Source organism: Engraulis encrasicolus, unplaced genomic scaffold (genome assembly GCF_034702125.1).
Source record: "Engraulis encrasicolus isolate BLACKSEA-1 unplaced genomic scaffold, IST_EnEncr_1.0 scaffold_36_np1212, whole genome shotgun sequence".
NCBI classification, from domain to species: domain Eukaryota; kingdom Metazoa; phylum Chordata; class Actinopteri; order Clupeiformes; family Engraulidae; genus Engraulis; species Engraulis encrasicolus.
In genome coordinates, this window is record NW_026945665.1 from 768,409 (window position 1) to 788,161 (window position 19,753).

The 19,753-nt window shown below is 41.4% G+C and overlaps 3 protein-coding genes across 3 annotated transcripts; 2 read left to right on the forward strand and 1 right to left on the reverse strand.

The window, feature by feature from the left end:
- The first annotated feature begins 1,459 nt into the window (after positions 1 to 1,459).
- On the forward strand, positions 1,460 to 6,199 carry LOC134443763 (NACHT, LRR and PYD domains-containing protein 1-like). The gene is made up of 2 exons (XM_063193370.1): positions 1,460 to 1,490; positions 5,869 to 6,199. The coding sequence occupies exons 1-2, from the start codon at positions 1,460 to 1,462 to the stop codon at positions 6,156 to 6,158; spliced, it is 321 nt and encodes a 106-aa protein (XP_063049440.1). The 3' UTR covers positions 6,159 to 6,199.
- A 1,307-nt stretch (positions 6,200 to 7,506) lies between these two features.
- On the forward strand, positions 7,507 to 9,386 carry LOC134443783 (uncharacterized). The gene is made up of 2 exons (XM_063193376.1): positions 7,507 to 7,830; positions 8,169 to 9,386. Exons 1-2 carry the CDS (start codon positions 7,507 to 7,509, stop codon positions 9,384 to 9,386), a joined length of 1,542 nt encoding a protein of 513 aa, XP_063049446.1.
- A 1,419-nt stretch (positions 9,387 to 10,805) lies between these two features.
- LOC134443784 (uncharacterized) lies at positions 10,806 to 13,258 on the reverse strand. Its single transcript, XM_063193377.1, has 3 exons — positions 13,195 to 13,258; positions 12,424 to 12,612; positions 10,806 to 11,869 (listed from the first exon to the last, which is right to left on the reverse strand). Exons 1-3 carry the CDS (start codon positions 13,256 to 13,258, stop codon positions 10,806 to 10,808), a joined length of 1,317 nt encoding a protein of 438 aa, XP_063049447.1.
- Between the last annotated feature and the right edge of the window lie 6,495 nt (positions 13,259 to 19,753).

Genomic DNA, 19,753 nt, shown 5'->3' on the forward strand with positions numbered 1-19,753 from the left:
AAACCTCTACCCCTAATTGAAATCAAAGGGCAGCACAGTGTCAATGAGCAGCATGGTTGCAATACCTACTCTGGCCACCATCCTACACAGTGCGCATTTACTGTAACAGGAACAACCCTCCCCTAAAGAATGAAAGGACTACGCTCCTCTCTGTCATAAAATGCTCTTTGTCTTGACACGGTCTCCACTTTGTCACATTTGTCCAGGCTACTTGTTCTTCAGGTAATGACAACTTTGAATATATTTTTTGGTATATGACTCAATTTTTATGCATCACTAACATTTTGACTCATGAATGAGACATAGGTTCAGTCCAGATATTTACAATGAATGGCTATTTTCTTGTGCATGGTCTTGCATACGCATTGTGTCTACACAACGTTGAATTCCCAAATGTAAAGTGCACGTGGTTTCAGAAAATGTATAGATCTATAGGTACTTTAAAGTATAGATATTAAAGACTATGTCAAACTATGTCAAACCTATTGCTGTTATTGGCTCTTTCACATGTAGCTTAATTATTGTATTCGTTGATGGGCTTGCATTGCAAGATGAATCATATTGCAACTTTCAGGTTCAAGGCCTCAATGTTGCTCAGCTATATGAATGAAATTGGAAATCCAGTAGTAAGCAACTGGATTTCTTTTAGGAGTGTACCGTTTCACCCTTTATCCAAACAGAGAAGTTAACATAGTAAAGAAAACTCAAACTCTTTAAGAAATTGTTTCACCATTTTAAAAAGTTATTGTATTATGTAAGTACATGATGCAAACAATGTAAATTCATATTGTAGTGCTGTGTGTGGGGGTGCTAGAACTTATCTAAAGGGTTTTTTATGTCCCCAACAGAGCAACAGTAAATATATGAGACATAAACCGGTGCACAAGTTATTGATTCGACTGATTTTGTAGACATTTAAGTGGCTGGGGTCAAAATGACCCCAATGATCACGGATGTAACCTAAATCTGAGGAGGGTTCTAACAGGAGGGTTAATATTCAAAGGCAAATTACACAAAAACTCACAAACCACAAACATTAGCCTTTGCCCATTTATGTTCCAATGACACACACAATTCTATGTTCAAGTCATGCTTAACTCATTGGCTGCCAGTCAGGTAATGTAATATGATTTCTGAATATAGATCCATTTGGGAGAATGACAGGGCTGACATCTACTTCCCCTACATTACTACTGACATCTACTTACACTTTATGCAATCAGTTTTAACAACGGTAGACCAGGGGTTGATTATGGTCAGACAACATACTTGTACATCATTGTCATAGATTTAATGAGCATTACCCAACACAAATTGTGAATATATGCGCTCCTGTAAGGAAAAAGGGAGACAAGAACAATGTAGCAATTTCACTTCCTTCAACTACGTATCTCCTCTACACTTTTTTGTAGGTCTGTATTTCCCAGCCATGAATCCAAACGTATGCAAGACTGAAAACATGGAGACTGACCAGCAGAATTTGAACAGAGGTGTGTGTGTGTGTGTGTGTGTGTGTGTGTGTGTGTGTGTGTGTGTGTGTGTGTGTGTGTGTGTGTGTGTGTGTGTGTGTGTGTGTGTGTGTGTGTGTGTGTGTGTGTGTGTGTGTGTGTGTGTGTGTGTGTGTGTGTGTGTGTGTGTGTGTGTGTGAGAGAGAGAGAGAGATATGTATTGTAGCCATCAGCTGTTTGGGAGGAGTCAGCGAGGCATGGGGGGTCATTTTATGTCTTTATTTTGTCCTGTCTACCTTTGTATAGCACCCTGACAACTTGAATTTCCCTTTTTGGGATAATAAAGTTTACTCTGACTTTGACTTTTGACTTTGAGGTCAGATGGGACCTGGCTTACTGGGTTTTTTTTTTTTTAAACAGGCAAGTCTACCTGCTTGTGTGCTAAAACCACTGCAGATGGTCCAAAATGCGGCGACACGTTTGGTATTCAATCAACCCAAAAGGACCCATGTTACTCCTCTATTCATTGAGTTGCACCGGCTACCTATTGCCGCCCAGATCTAGCATAAGGCATTGACCATTGCCTACAGAACCATTGCAGAAAACGGTCCCAGTTTATCTGAAGGACTTATTTAAGCCTTATGTCACTAGAAGAGAACTGAGCTCCTCCAGCACAATCTGTCTGGCTCTGCCACCTGCTCACTCTAGGTACTCCCAGTCAAGACTGTCCTCTGTCGTTGTTCCCCAGTGGTGGAACAGTCTCCCAGAGCGAGACTAACGCCTGGGCTACCACTCCTGTCCACCTATTTATAAGCGTACATATTAAATACAAAATATAAGTCCGGTTATGGAGTTGGGCTAGGTGGTTGCAAGACAGAGCTGTCCCGAACCAAAGTGTACATATTGTAGTTGGACAATAACAAATACAAAATATAAAAGAAATATATTTAATATCTATACATAGATCAGTGGCGTGCATAGGCTTAAAACCAAATGACTATTTTGAAAATTAAGCAGAAAAAAAGTATGGGGCAAATGGTAACACTGTTTTAATGGTTCCCTATTACAGTGGATCCACCACATTAGGTACAGTGTAATAACCAGTGTAACAATATTTAATACCATGTAGTGTAACACCATGTACCAATTTTGTTCTTACATCATGCATTTATGTCTAACTGGTACTACATACAATACAAAAAAATGGGCCATCTTGAAAGTGTTGGCCTCCACAATCTAATCAGTTCATGGACTTACCCTAGAGCATCAACACAACGAATCTGGGACAAATCCATCCACCCGGACAGAAGTTATCGGCCAAACAGAAATTCTGCCATCTTGAATTCAGCCATCTTGAAAGTGCTGGCCGTTAATGGACCTACCCTAGAGCATGAACACTCCAAAGTGTTGACCTCCAAAATATAATCAGTTCATCAACCTACCTTAGAGACAAATCCAACCATCCGTTGAAAAGTTGTCATGTTTACACGAAAGACTCAACGCGGTGGCGCACGCAAACCCATTACATCCCAGACGCTTCACGTTTCAGGGATATAATTATCCAGAAATCAATCTGACGATAGTTTTCCGCATTTTCTTCTTTTAAAATCTATGTAAGGCAGGGATGGGGAACCAATGTCTCAAGGGCTTGTTTGCGGTATCGATATCATTTTAATGTTATGCAACTTCACATGAAATATGACATATTTTGTAAAGGAATCTTAGAGATTACATTTCCAATGCAATTAGGTGGGGACTGTTTTAAAGGTGTCTAACTTCAATATAGGCCTAAATTGCATGGGGAAATCCTGTTTTGTGTTCATAGTACGGCCCTCGGAGGAATTTGAAGTGGCCCTTCGAATGAAAAAGGTTCCCCACCCCTGACGTAAGGCATATGTAGCATTGCTTTGATGGTATCTATTGCACATATGAAAATGTAGTTTGTATACATTACATGCTAAGAAGTAAAATGGCAGATTAAGCTATGATGTCAGGTAATGCAGCATTTTACTACTACTATTATTAGGCTCTTATCCACATACAGTGCACAGCAATAATGAGTACACCCCTGTTGAAAAGCAACATTTTGAACAATGAATATTTCAATAAGAACACAAGCTATTTCCAAAATGCTCATAGAGTAAGTTTAATAAAACATCTTTTGAGCTTAGCACAGAAAAGTAAGGTCAATAGTATAACTTAAAGGACCACTCTAATAGAAAACCATTCTTACATGTTATGTGCACCATTATTCAAAACCCACAAACCTGAATCATTAAATAAGTAAAAAATAATTTGGGTTTATGATTTTATAGTTTTTAGTTAATTTACAAAATAATCATTTCTGATTGGATGTGACGTCACAAGACGAATTTCATGACTCCGGAAATATCGATTTTTACAAGAATTAAAACAAGATTTTTTTAATGCTTCAACGCTGTTATATGGCATTGTAGGCCTACTGTGGGTACTGGTAGTTGTTGTGCCTACATGTTGGCAAACCACTAGGTGGCACCATTACCTCATATTTCAGAGCCATGGGGAGTGTTTTTGTTTACTTCAAAGAGACGAGGCTACAGCTGAGCTAGCAAGCCAAAGTGCGACTCGAGATGAGTTGCAGACATGACGCTGTCCTGACTGACTATAAAGTTTGAAAATGTACTTCCGAGTCTACATTACAACTTAGTTCTTACAGATTTGATCACTTTTCAAACACAGTATGTTGATGTAATTTGTAAAGACCGCGATTGTTGTCCTGGCCATTGCAAAAACATACAGTAGCAGCTGGAGAAATGACAAGGCTAACAATGTGAAACGATAGCAGCAAGAATGGGGTGTTCGATCGTTGAAATTATAATTCATAGGAGCCCTGACAGATACTGTATTTGGAAACGGATCGTGAGACTGCTAATGGTGCTCGCCTGGGTCTCAGTCAACACATCGGTGAGTAGGACTAGCTAGCCTGCTAGCTTCGTCGACCTACTGTGCTTTCAGGGTTGTGTGGGTGGAATAGCTGTAAATATGATACAGTATGTAACAGATGAAATACTTTCCGTAACTTCGGTCCCTTTATTGACCGTTCAGCTACCGTGTACCGGTGTGAACATAGATTGTGTGTCAGATACATAATCTCTGTGTGACATGTTCTACTCTTTTGGTGCTACTGGCTATTCCAGACTGTTTAGAAACCCCATGTTGCTACTACGTGTCTTTTGAGGTCAAGCTTACAATGTAACGGTGTTAGATATTCATCTCAACAGCGAAAATGTCGGGGGGCAGATTTTGTATTAGAGCTATTTGTTTCACTCCATGTCTGTGGACGGCGTCCTATCTTTTATACAGTGGTGTTGTGCTTGGAAGTTTGCTTGGTAGTGTGGAGACGTGGGGAAAGCTAATAAGCTAGCCTTGTAGTTGCAGAACTCGTGCTGTTAGACTTTCTATTTCATTGAAATTGAAAACATTTCTTTGCAAACTGTTCGCCGTCTTGGATAATGAACACCATGCACTCTATAACACAAAGAGATAGTATATTTGAACTATAACATCACTATCGTATCCGCACTCAAATTTCACTGCTCCCACAGTGTACACAGGTCCAGTTAGCCAAGGCGCTGCTAATGACCCGGTGTGCGTTCCATTCCCCGCACTGTGCACTGTGTACTGAGATGCAGTGCACTTCCCACCCTCAGCTTAACGGCAAATAAGTGCAGATATTTTGGCTGACACAAGTGCGTGGATTGAGACGTGATTTTTCATCTTTTGACATCAATTCTGGCTCGTTTTTGTTTTTGGGTTTTCGGTTAAAACAACGTTTACAAACAGTCCTTACTACTGAACAAAACAACTTCTGTACATTAGAGTTCTGTTTCTGGACACATGGAAACACGTTTGAAACCATGTAAACGTATAGTTTTCTATTAGAGTCGTCCTTTAAATCTTAAACAGCAGTAACTAACAGTAGTTTGTAATTGCATGGACTGGGTTCTGGGTCTAGTCAGCCTTAATATCGTCGGTGAAGCTAGCATTAGCGTTGGTATTGTCTGGTTTTGGCCAGGGGACATTGTGGTCATGTGGCTCTTAGGTGTTGATCTATCAGCACTGCCCTTGGTCCTGGTCCTGCACACCTAACTGCTGCCTTCACGCTCCTCAGCCAGGTGCTGTGTGTGTGTGTGTGTGTGTGTGTGTTTGTGTGTGCGTGCGTGCGTGCGTGCGTGCGTGCGTGCGTGCGTGCGTGCGTGTTTGAGAGAGACCATGCTCCACTTTTACAATTACAATTACAATTACAAATTTAGCACAGTGCATTTTATAAGGTGATATGGACTGTAGTGTGACCAATTACCGGTACCGGTACCTGCACAGTAATGGCCTATCAAGCTTGATATCAAACAAATCTAAATCTCTTCATCTTCTTCTACCCCAGGGCAGGACAACAGCCAGATGGTCGCTGCATATCTGGAGGAGAAGAAGCCGGAGCACATCCAGAGTGTCACAGAGGTGATGCCCATAGCAGACCTGCTCCTCGCCCAGAGGGTCATTGGCCAGGAGACCTACGCCAAAATCAAGGCTGCCACCACCAGTCAGAACCAAATGAGACTCTTGTTTGATGGCCTGCACGCAGCTGGGGCCCAGGGCAAACTGGCCTTCTGCACAATCCTACATGCCAAACACCCCCACCTAATGCAGGAGCTGTGGCCTGCACCACCTCAGTAGGCCTAGTGCACTTTGTTCATGGCATATGTGCTGCCACATACTGCTCCTCCTTCACACCATTGATGGCCTTTCTCTGCCAAATAACGATCTTCTTTTTATATTGCATATGCTCTGTTCAAAATGAATGTGTACAATAAAAACTCTGCTCCTCAGATGCTGTCTTCTAATTGAACTTGGCCCTTGTTTCCTGTTTCCTTGAAACAACCCCCCCCCCCCCCGTCCCCTTCCTAAAGTCTCCCTGTCTCCTAAAGCCATTGCACCATGTACTGACTGCCTAATCCTAGAAAAACTAGTTTTGAGTTGAAATGAGTTGCGTGAAATGAGTTGCGAGAAATGAGTTGCGTGTAAAAGCAAGGACACTCATCTTACATTAGACTGTTTTTTTTTTCATTGCGCTACATACCCACATTTGTAATACACAATCTCAAATCCCAAGAGATTGAATGTACAAGTGAAACAGTAAAGGCAAGTTAACTAGGTATGGAAGTCGATAATCTTACAATTTTGATTTTCAATTTCATTTACAGAAATTCTATAAGATCTATCGTCATGGTTGGAAAAATTTGCATTGAGTCGAGATGGTCTGCAAAATCAGTCACAAAAGAGTGTTAGAGTCTCGAAAATAGCCTCTGAGCAATGCCAAGTAAGGTCACGCTTGCGACCTGCCGACATTCTCCCTCTGTTTGTACCCGTTGCAGGCAGGCTTACATATTTAAGCAAGATTTAAGAAAAAAATGTATAGACTACATTTTTAAAAACAATGTTTATTCAGGCTATACTGAAATTAAATAATTAGATGATCAAAACTGCAATCCCATTGCTCAAGGCGCGAGGCCTGTCACAGTGCAAGGCCCAGGTCAACCGCCCAGCTCACCCACCCCTCGGGAATAATGTAGATGTGCAAGAAAGTCCTTGTGCACAGAGAGAGTAGAGTAGAGTAATGTAGAGTAGACCTATCTTGTGTTTAACAGAATAGTGTCAGTGTCTCCAGCGTCTTCCCAACTCCTAGTCCAGTCCAACGCAACTACACATACAGCTTCTTTCTCTCGCCACACAAGATAATTTCTGCCGGAACCCTGATGATGAAAATTATGAGGAAGGGGAACCCCCCAGCCCCCCCCGGGTGATATAAAAAAGTCACACACTATTGACTGTTTTAAATCTAGACTCAGACCGAAGCTGTTCTCGCATCTCTAAATTATTTGTTTTTAATTTTCTTCTATTGGGGGCGGGCACACGCGTTGCATTATGGGATATCGGATCCATATTTAGTGCCTTCCCGCTAGTAAACAAAGGTAGACGCGAAACAAAGACCGTGGAAGAAACACGATTTTACTGAGAGAGAAACATGCTAAAACGCAAGAAAGGATGTGGAATATACAGGGACACGTTGCAGAAAGAAGCCAGAGATCGGTATATGGAGAAGATTGGCCTTATAAATGGACTGGATCCGTATGAAGTCCCTAGTAAGGAATGGAGTTGTGATGATGCCTTACTGCCTAAGTTCACCCTTTCAGATATCATTGCTTATCTAGTCTGCGGTGTCAGTGCTTATACTCTGAACGAGTTTAAGTGTTACAAGTCACTAGAAGCCTTCAAACATGTGAACGCTGGACGTCTGAGTGATATGGAGGTCATTAAACAGGAGGAGAATGTCGTGGTCAGAGCAGAGGTAAGCTAAAATCTGTTTCTACTGCTGTACAGCTGCAACACATGTTTTCAAGTGTTCTAAACGGGTATTTAAGGCAGTGATCTGACTAGATGTAATGTAAACATTCAGTGGTTGCCATGCACGTCATAAGATATACAAATAAACAGTATATTGTATATATTATTACAAAAATAAACATAGCAGTAGGCTATCAGGCATTGATGTTAACTTTTGCTCACAGGCTAGTAGTTTTGATGGTAGTGGTGGTCAATCTACTTGTGGGTAGCAGTCCTGCATAGAGTGAAACATTGTCATTGTTATGCAAATGAACAATGCCTATCCATTTTTTGTTTCCTTAGGTCATGCACTCCCAGCGCGTAAACGACCCTCCGCTGAAACCGTGGGTCATCATAACTGGCAGCGGGGAGGTCAGCTGTGCCCACTGTACCTGTATGGCTGGCATTGCGGAGTCCTGTACACATGTTGGGGCTCTGCTGTTCGCAATAGAGTCAACTTACCGCAAACGAGAGGCAAAGACTGTGACAGCTGTCCCGGCATATTGGAAAATTCCATCAGGGATCAGGAAAGTCCGTGCAGAGGTGGGTCACAAGATGGACTTCACAACAGCCAGGGCCAAGCGTATTGCTCTGGACAGAGCAATAAACGAGGACATCCCCATGCCTGGCCCACGGAGACGGCCCAGTGAACGTCCCACACCACAATTCACAGATGAGGACATGGAACCACTTGTGCGCGTTCTTCATACGAAACGGGCAGCATGTGTGTCAAATTGGCCGGGCTGCTACCCTGAATATGCGGACCCTGTGCAGCCTGCGGAGATGATCCCAACACTACAAGACCGCCTGCATGACCCCGGGTTCATTAATGCCTCCTTAACAGACATACTCCAACATTGTGACACAGTGACACACGTCTCGGCTGTGACACAAGAAGAAGCCCAACACATTCGCACACTAACACAGACGCAGCACAAGTCATCAGCCTGGTTTGGAGTACGGGCAGGAAGAGTGACTGCCTCCATGATGCACGCGGTTCAAGTGTTCAACCTTGACAAGCCAGCACTGTCCACAGTCAGGAGCGTGTGCTATCCAACTGCGCACTGTGGAACAGCTGACACACGATGGGGGATGGCACATGAGGACACTGCACGCAAAATGTACCTAGCAAAACAAGCACCACACCACCCGTGCCTCCAAATTGAGCAGTGCGGCTTTTACATCAACCCGGCACCAGATGGGCTGCTCACCTGTGTCTGCTGTGGAGAAGGCTGCTTGCCACAGCGCACCAGAGTTTTGGCTGTGAAATCAAAGAATAGCAAAGCAGCCACAGCACCAGCACCAAAGCAGCAGCGGAAAACAGTGAGGACCCCAAAATCAGCAAGGAATGAGACAAATAAAGAAAATGTGTGGTGTGTGTACAGAGGGTCTGAGGAGCTAGACACCATGGTTCGCTGTGACAACAGCAGCTGTGCGACGCAGTGGTTCCACCTCACCTGTGTTGGACTTGATGCGGCCACTGCAGAAGAGGAGGCATGGTATTGTGATGCTTGCCTCTAATCACAAGGTGGTAGTTTTGCAGAGGTATTCCTGCACTGTACTGAAGTTCTGCACAACTTTCTTTTTTTCTTTTTTGAATTTTTTTTTTGTATACGGTCTGTTAAGATATTTTGTCATTTAATATAATGTGCCCCCCCCTCCCCCTTTATAGTACTCAGGTGTTCTGAAGTTGCACTACTACTGTTAAGATATTGCAATATAATTTCCTTTGTCCCCCCCCTCCCCGCCATTACATTAATATTTTGCCTTGCACTTTTTCAAATGCACTGTTTTGTGCTCTCAGGTTCTCAAGTTGCACTGTGAATTTATGTCAATACTACTGTTAAGATATTTCAATACAATTACAACATTTTCTTACTGTACTTAACCCTATCCAGACCGGGCTTTTTTGGCATACCTGGGACCGGGGGGGGGGCTCTTTTGACCCCCCCCCCCCCCCCCCATAACTTAGGAACCGAATGGCGTATGACCACCAAACTTGGAGGGGATGATCTTCAGCCAAAGATCTATGAATGACATCAGTTTGGTGTCATTATTGGATATTATGACGTCATTATGACATCATTTCCTGATTGTATTGCCCAAAATGTCACCTTAATGTATTTTCCATCTAACTTGGGTAATGCATATACATTTTGGTTATTATGTGCATCAGACCAATTCAAATGTTCACAAGGGTGTCTGATGCTAATGAAAATGTAAAAAAATATGAAAAGTGATGATGATGAGACTTAGATCAGTGATTTTTGGGCAGGTGTACCCGTCAGAAAACCGTTGCCATGGCAACAACAAAAATGATAGACCTAATCTTTTGGTAGCCAACTTCTTCTTAGGAAAAGTCACAAAGTTTCGTAGTCATAGCTGTAGTCATTCAAGAGTTACACAACATCAAAGTTGGTGCGGGCACTTTTAGCCCCCCACCCCCCCCCCCCCCCCCCCCCCCCCCCCCCCCCCCCCCCCCCCCCCCCCCGGTCTGGATAGGGTTAAAGATTTCAGGTTATCACTAGTTGCACTTTCAGTATTTACAGTTCAAAACGACATACTTGAAATTACTTTTGTTCTGAAGTTGCACTACTACTGTTAAGATATTGCAATATAATTTCCTTTGTCCCCCCCCTCCCCGCCATTACATTAATATTTTGCCTTGTACTTTTTCAAATGCACTGTTTTGTGCTCTCAGGTTCTCAAGTTGCACTGTGAATTTATGTCAATACTACTGTTAAGATATTTCAATACAATTACAACATTTTCTTACTGTACTTAAAGATTTCAGGTTATCACTAGTTGCACTTTCAGTATTTACAGTTCAAAACGACATACTTGAAATTACTTTTGTCATATTACTTTACTTGTGAATAAAAAAAGAATCATACACACTTGACTTGAGTCTGAAAGAATATTTATTTATTTCCGTCAACTTCAGCTTTGCACAACACTCCTGCTCCTGATGGTCAGAGTACAACATACAGACACAATCTTGTCAAGGAATGTTTTTTCTTCACCTTCACATGGCAACACCATGTTGATGGGCACTTTTGCAGACAAAATTGTGTATTTGTTTCTGACAGTTCCAATCACCCTTTCCACGTGAATTCGGAGATGAGCAATTTTCCTTGTGTTTTCCACATCTCTTGCTTCCAATTGACAGTGTCCTCTTGTGAAGGCGGGGATCTTTACCTCAGCACACATGAGTCCCACACTCTCCTCAATATCAAAGCCACGATCAGCTAACACCACATCTCTAGGTAGCAACTTTTGAAGAATGCCACAGTTCTCAGTCACATGTTTATCACTGACGCGCCCCCCCCATCCCTTTGAAATGAAAGAAATGTGTCCATTTGGTGTAATACCAATGAGGTACTTCATAGTTGCATTGTGTTTGTAGTGGGAAAAGGCCTGACATTGAGCATTAAGATTTGAAGGTTTCTCTATGAATATTTCAAAGCAGTCCAGAATCACAGCAACACGGTTCCCGAAGGCTTCCACAAACTGATGGGGCATAGTGGTGTGCAGGGCATCTCGAGTTGGCCAGTAGATCAGTTTTGTGATGGTGCTATCCATGACGCCTATCATGTGATTGAAAATTCTAGAAATGGTTGTCCTGTCCACGCTAAAGATGTAGGCTAAATGTTGCAGTGGCAAGTTCAGTCTGAGGCGCATGAGTGTGAGCATAAGCATTTGAAAAGGTGACAATACTCTACTGCTCCGTGTGATGAATGGAAGAAGAGTGGCTAAAAGAGCCATGAAAACCTCTGCGTCCGCCAGCCCAGTGTAGTACTTAACCCTCACATCATCATCCTTCAGGGAATGTTCATCCATTCTTCTCTGGCCAAGCTCTAATTTCAGGGCTCTGTTCTCATCCAGCAGTCGGTTGATTTCCTCACGCCGCTTCGAGCAGAAGTCACATTCTGTCACCGGCCCCTGGTCAGCTTCATCCTCTAGGCCTGCAGGTGCTGATGCTGATGCTCCCTCAGGTGTCTCTACTGTGGATCAGATACAGATTGTATTAGCTCAATGTGTCATGCAAATACAATGCAGAAGTAGTAGTTCATACACCGCGCTCTTCCGTGTGGTGCGTCTCCAGTTGAATAACTTTGAAGGTGAAAAAGTGGATTGCACTCGGTTCTTCTTTTCTTCTTTTTTATTTTTTTATTTACATAGCAGCAGAAGTGTAGACAAACGTTTCGGCTGTTTCGAGACACTGACGAAGGCAACAGCCGAAACGTTTGTCTACACTTCTGCTGCTATGTAAATAAAAAAATAAAAAAGAAGAAAAGAAGAACCCGAGTGCGATCCACTTTTTCACCTTCAATGCAAATACAATGCCCATGCAAAAGGGACAAAAATATCTTACAAGGCTGTTGAGCAGAATCAAAACCACTCGCCGAAGAGTCAAAATAATCATTGTTTTGAAACAGCTTACATTTCATTGGACAGACAAAGACTTAACATATGCACCGAATCTCGATGGAGAAAAGACATTAGTGCCTTAGAGCCCTCATTGTTTTTACATTTGTCAAAGTTATGTAAGGCTTACCTGGTGTAAGAAGGGGTGTTTCATCCATTGACTCCATGCTCTCAGTCCTTCGTCGTTGTCTTTGTTCCTGTCTCTCATAGCGACAAGTCTCGGTGGTGGTGGTGGTGGTGACTGTCTTGGTCGTGTACCCCAAGTGCAGTGATGGTGCCCAATCCGGATGGGAGGTGTTCGTTTCATTTGCTGGTTTACCTAGTGAAACAACCAGCGTTATTACTATGCTGTGCAGCTTACTAGTACGTATGTGGCAGAAAATAAGAGTGTTGTAGAAAGGGAAATCGGGTGCTACACGGATGTCTACACAGTCCCAGGGCTCTCAAGTTTTGAAGTTTGGTGGGAGTGAGATTGGGTTGGGGGCTGGGGGGGGGGGCCCGAACCATCGGCCCATCGGCCCATCGGCCCATTGGCATCGGCCGGTTATTACAACAACAATAACACATAAGTAGCACTAATAGGCCTAGTTATGACATTTGTTTCATCTAGTAAAGAAAACTAAACTATGTTGAATATTTTGTGTGTGTTATAATAATAATAATAATAATAATAATAATAATTTTATATATTGCCTTTCAAAACAACTTGAGAACCGCTTGAGAAACCCAAAGGCCCATGCAAAAGATGGGTGCTGGCACTGACATTTCCTCATTAATTATTATATTTCCAGTGAAATACTGGACGACATAGGCTACAGATATGAACACACAGCCAAAGTCTTCTCTGCCATCTCTACTGATGTAATAGAAATTTCTTCCATCATCACATTATCTGCCCCACCTGCCTTTGGTTTCTGGGCCTTTTCACAGAAGGAAAGAAGGCTCTTCTGTTTCTTCCCTAACATTCTAAATAAACAACAGCCTGTTACAAACGTGTAGAAAAAACGTATGTCTATCTGATCACAAAACGACATCCGGTCGATCGACCACTTCCTGGTTTATCTGAATGTTTTATCCCTGTATTTTAGATATCAGCCATTTCTAAAACCAATGAAAACCATAGTTACAAAGTTAATTATATTTGATGCTTGTTATTTTCTGTTATTTTGACGGAGAATAATGATCATGATCGAGCAGTATTTTTGCCGCGACTTCAAAGTTTCGTCTTTCCAACAGCATTCGGTCAAAGTAAACAAAAGATTAAAACACGTTTTTAAAAACAATGTCTCTGTTAGTTGTATAGCAGATACCCACACATAGAGGTATCAAAATGATGGTTGAGATGTCTAGTTTTCAAAAAACACGGGTTGGACTTCCAGTTATGTGATGTTTTTGTTTTAATTGCGTCAATGTTCAACATGTCAAAAACGGCACAGAGTTCTGAGGCTTAATGTTGGTCACTCACCACGAGTAACACTACAGCCTAACTAATGGAATATATGCCGGTCCGAAGTCTTGGGAAGGCCAATCCAATTCCCTTGTCTGTCACAGCTGTGCCGTTCTCCAGAAAAGTCAGAAAAGTTTCGAATCTGACAGTTGTTCGCGCGCTTAGCTGACACCCTAGCGGAAACTCCACCCTCTTTGGTTTGCGCAACAATCTATTATTCTGATTGGCTAAACGACAGTGCTGTGCCTGTTACTTCCTGAAACTGAGCACGCTGGGAGTGGGCTATGCTTATTGATGTTTATGGTTTAAAAGTGTGTTTGTGAATGTTCAATGTACTGGGGGTGTAAATATACTGGGGATATTATTGTGAACATTTTATGATCGCGATGTTAGGGTGGATGGGTTTATTTTATATTTTAAAGAGTTGTCACCATTGTTGTGCAAGCTGGCGCACAACACCTGTATGTTGATGCATATCAGATATCATTCATTCTCACGCGTGTCATGCGCAGGGGAGTCAGGAGTGGTTCTTTCCCTCCCAAAGTCAAGTCAAAAAATTGACAAGAGGTAATTTAACTCTGGCGAGTTTGATCTGCGGGCGTGTGAAGACGCATGTGTGGCGTGTGAGAGTGTGAAAACCCTCTGAAGAGTGTGTCACACGCTCAGTGCGTGAGACTTGAGAGCCCTGCAGTCCTCTGATGAAGACGCATATCCAAATCTTACTGATAGTACTGGTAAAATAAACAACAGGAAAGACAACCGTGTGGCACCAGATACCTTGCCACTTTCTACTTATGATGTAGTCCTGCTCTAAATGCACCTGATTTATCGTTTACAAGCATGGAGTGCGCATTTCCTTTGTTTAGAAAGGGTGCTGTGTTTCAATGGACCTGGCTAGCTATGCCAGCTAGGCTGTAGATTAGCCTACAGTGGTTGATGAAAGAAACAGTGCATTTAACGAAAACTATTTCACTTACCAAAATGAAAATGCAGAGAGCACACTCTCATCGACGTCGGGATTGCGTGGAAAGTTATTTTTGGTCGTCTTACAGCAGCGACCCATGCTAGCCGACGACGCTTTGTTATGTCCGAGATTTGGTCACCATGGTGTTGCCTCCAAGAAGGAAACGAGTAGAAAGATAATCCATTTTCTATTTTTCCCCCTTTCCTATCGTGGCTTGCACTGTTGCACCCTACGACACAGCAACGATGGACCATAGTGGCAAAGAAAAGTGAGCAGCAAGATAGTTAAAAAAATCACAATTAAGTACAAACCCCAACTCCGATGAAGTTGGGACGTTTGGTAAACAGTGAATAAAATCAAAATGCTATCATTTTCAAAACATTCAATCTATTCATTAGATGAAGAATAGTGAAAAGACAACATATTAAGTGTTAAAACCGAGAAAAAATATTGTTTTGGGGGACATATGTACTCATTTCTAATTTGATAAATCCAACACGTCTCAAAAGAGTTGAGACGGGGATCAGTGAAATTTAGTAAACATCCAAATAAGATAAAACAACAAAGAAGAACATTTCAAAATGAATTGTACTGACGGACAATATAGGTGTCCAGGTATAAGATCATCACAGAGAGGCTGAGTCACTCAGAATTAAAGATGCAAAGGGAATAATTACCATAGTTATTACATACATTTTTGAATTCCCTTTGATTTACCACGATTGAGTGTATATAAGATATATTTTTGTTAATAAAATCATTGTATAGGTTCATGACATCATGAAATATATATTGGCTGTAGTCTCACTCTAATTCCTGGAGTGCGAGAGCTATTGAAAATTGACCATATTAAGAATGCTTAATGCATGAAAATGACACAGGGGTTTAACATTCTCCTAAGCACCTGAGCTCACTTGAAATAGACCCAGAAGACATGGGAAACTGTCCTTTGCTTACAGAAGTCAGCAGAAGTTGTAGAAGTCCATTCTTTTTGACAATAATAGAGCATTGCACATCCTGTGCTACAGTGAAAATGGACCATCCAACTTGTGTTAGTGCTAGCTTCAAAAGTCAGCCTCCATGATGGCATGCGGATGCAGTAGTGCATTGGTTAAGATGTTCTCACTCATCTATAGAGTTAAATACAGTGCTGAATGGTATAAATGGGTTTTAAACAGCATGAAAAGCCACTCATGCATTATATTTTGAAGGGAGATCTTCGATTACTGCCACATAGTAAGGTCAAATTGCATTCTCTACTATGTTTTAACAGTTTGGCTCCATCATAAGGACCAGCATGTGATAAAATGGTGGGTTTTTGGTCAAGACCTGTCACACTGTAAGCACTACAGAAAGGAAAACATTGCAAAACATGACAAGGAATACACCCACCATTTAAGCTGGTGAAATCATGTCCAAGATAGGAATTAACACTGTTTTTTATATAAAATCATCTCATCGGTTAATGTATTTAACTGTTAAGTGTTGTCTTTTGTTTTGTTTTTAGTCTTCCTCGACATTTGCTGCCATTTATTGTCCCCGTCCCAACTCTTTTGAGACGTGTTGGATTTCTCAAATTAGAAATGAGTACATATGTCCCCCAAAACAATATTTTTTCTCGGTTTTAACACTTAATATGTTGTCTTTTCACTATTCTCCATCTAATGAATAGATTGAGTGTTTTGAAAATGATAGCATTTTGATTTTATTCACTGTTTACCAAACGTCCCAACTTCATCGGAGTTGGGGTTAGTAGCAAGACCAGGCGAGACTACTTCCTCGGCGCGCTGGAAAACAATGGGAAAAGGGGACGTCTATGCACCAAACATGGTCGTTCCCGCGCGGTGACGTCATACGCCCATTCCCAATTGAAATTATTTAATTTTTTATCTGTTATCTGTTCTATTTGTGACCCCAATTATTTCTTGTTTCCTTTCTTTTTACTTGTGTTTTTGTGAATCACATTGAATTGCATCTGTGTATGAAATGTGCTTTACAAATGAACTGGCCTTGCCTTGCCTAAAGCAACTTGCCATCAGTCTGCAGAGGAGGACTGCTGCCATCTACTGGTCATAGGAGGGGGAGCAGGAACTCACACTCACACAGCATAGGTTGTAGGCCTATAGGCTACCAGTAGGCTTACAATAATGCTGTGTAAATCAGATGACTGTGTGTGTGTGTGTGTGTGTGTGTGTGTGTGTGTGTGTGTGTGTGTGTGTGTGTGTGTGTGTGTGTGTGTGTGTGTGTGTGTGTGTGTGTGTGTGTGTGTGTGTGTGTGTGTGTTCACATTACATTCAACCACTGTAGGTGTGTGATGCTGTCAGTTATATTCTATATTATAAGCATTTGTAAAGTTATTTTAAAATGAGGCTTTACCATCATCAAGTGTGTTACAGGGAACTGGGGTTGGAGTGATCAGCTGTGGTTGCCCCACCCTGACATGTGCTACTAGGTTTATTTGTTTTGGGCAAGTCGACACTGGCAGCCAACCATGTGAGCTAATGTTTTGACCAACAACAGCGGTTTCCAACAATCAGAGGTTGAGTTGTGCCAGCCAGGGTCGCGCAGCCAGGGGAAAACAAAAATGTAGAACCCATGTATACATTCAGATGAATAGTTGATAGTTGAAGAATTTAACTTTCTGAAGACAACAGGGTTCTCGTCCATCTGAGTCCATAGTGTGTGTGTGTGTGTGTGTGTGTGTGTGTGTGTGTGTGTGTGTGTGTGTGTGTGTGTGTGTGTGTGTGTGTGTGTGTGTGTGTGTGTGTGTGTGTGTGTGTGTGTGTGTGTGTGTGTGATTTATGCACGCTGCATGACTGGTAATAATGGTATAAATCCATGCATTAAGATGCTGCAAGCAAAAAGTAAATTCAAGTTTAAGCATTAGTGTAGTAGATAGTCATCAAAGAGAAGAGTTTTTACTTGCTTCATAAAGGCAGAGAGAGATGTGTCTTGTCTTGCTGCCTCTGGGAGGCTGTTCCTCCATTGAGGAACAACGACAACATGTACTGTAACAAATATAATTCCCATTGAAGACAAGTACAATGACATGCATTCTGGGAGTGGTCCTGTAGCTTATTATTATTATTATCATTATTATTATTATTATTTTTATTATTATTATTATTATTATTATTATTATTATTATTATTATTATTATTATTATTATTATTATTATCATTATTATTATTATTATTATTATTATTATTATTATTATTATTATTATTATTATTATTATTATTATTGTTGTTGTTGTTGTTGTTGTTGTTGTTGTTGTTGTTGTTGCTGCTGTTGCTGTATTGTTGTTTTCCATGTGGTCTAGAAGGGAGTCTGTGTAATCTGTCTGATGAACTGGGAAATTCATTCATATGCAGCACCTACTGACATGCTTCATTCTCATATTTATATTTCACTTTGTACATCTGTATGTGACAATGAAATGCAACCTACCTATCCTATTCTAGCACGTCCATTTTTGCATGTTGCAATCATTAAAATGTTTTCATAGAGAATGTGAATGCAATGAGTGTGTTGTCAAGTTGGCTAAACTTATCAGTCATGGGATCATGTAATCGTGTGTCAAATGCCCACACTGAAATCCCGTTTGGCCTGTTCACCCACCTTATGATTCCTGAGGTTGAGGGAGAATGAAATGTGAAGAGAGTGGCTCTTGGCTCTGATTGGCTACATTTTCGAAGCAGGACGTTTTTTTTCCATGCACTGCATTCCCCTCAGTGAACAGTCACCAAGGAAGATAACATCGAAGGCAGTTTGACTCACACAAGACAGTTGAATTGAATGTTTCTGTTTGGTAAGTAATACTACTCTATGTGTTTTATTTATATGCCTATTATTGCTACAATGTGCGTTTTCCTATTTTTATCTTATTTTTGAGGAATGATTAAACACAGAGTCTCTTAAAATAGAAAAGATATGAAGACGTTGCCCGCTGTAAGGTGATTTTCAAGGTGTTGACAATCCAAATGACGTAGTCACATCACATGAAAACAGCCGCCATTAGGAGTTGACTATTTTGGCTAATTTGCGAAGGTGGAGACAGCACAGTAGCAGCAAATCGAAAACTGTTCTGTATGTGGTTACTTATATTATGTGAGGTTAAGTTGGATTCAGATGCACTTGTACAGCAGAGAATCTACTCAGATTTGCCCCCTACGTTCGGCAAAAGTGAGTCTAGGCCTTAAAGGACCACTTCAACCAATTTCACTCTACCCTTGACTTGTCAGTACCAGCTTTTTCTTTCGGCTAAGCCCTTTCCGAGATCTGAGCTATTCTAATGGGGGCAGATTTATACACAGTGAAAGACTTATACACAAAGAGAGTGCTATCTAGGGCCCATAACATTCTCAAAGACCAGTCACACCCAGGATATGGACTATTTAAAAAACTGAGATCTGGAAGGCGACTGTGCTGTCACAGAGCTAGAACTGAGAGACTGAGAAAGAGCTTTTTTTCTCATGCCATTTGCTTACTGAATTCCTCCTAATTACTTTGATTGAACACACACACACACACACACACACACTCACACACACACACACACACACACACACACACACACACACACACACACACACACACACACACACACACACACACACACACACACACACACACACACACACACACACACACACACACACACCTTTTATTTTTATTTTTATTTTATTTCTTCTTCACCCTTCTTCTGCACACTTGTTTTGCAACGGCCACGCATTTCATTACAAGTGACACGAAAGTGTCTCTATGTACATGACAAATAAATATCCTTGAATCCTTGAATCCTTGAATCCTTGAATCCTTGAATTTTGTGAACATTTTAAAAAATCTTAACATAGCCCTACTCCAAAACATTTTCCCAAAAGGTATCGCTGTTTGCGAGTTGTCTGCTGATGTTGCATAACCTTTTGGATATTTTTGGTAATAAATCAAGACGCTTTCTTAAAATGTAAACAAACACCTACCCCAATTACAATGACCAGGATCTCGGAAAAGGCTGAAAAAGAAGAAAAAAAAAATCTCAGGTACTGA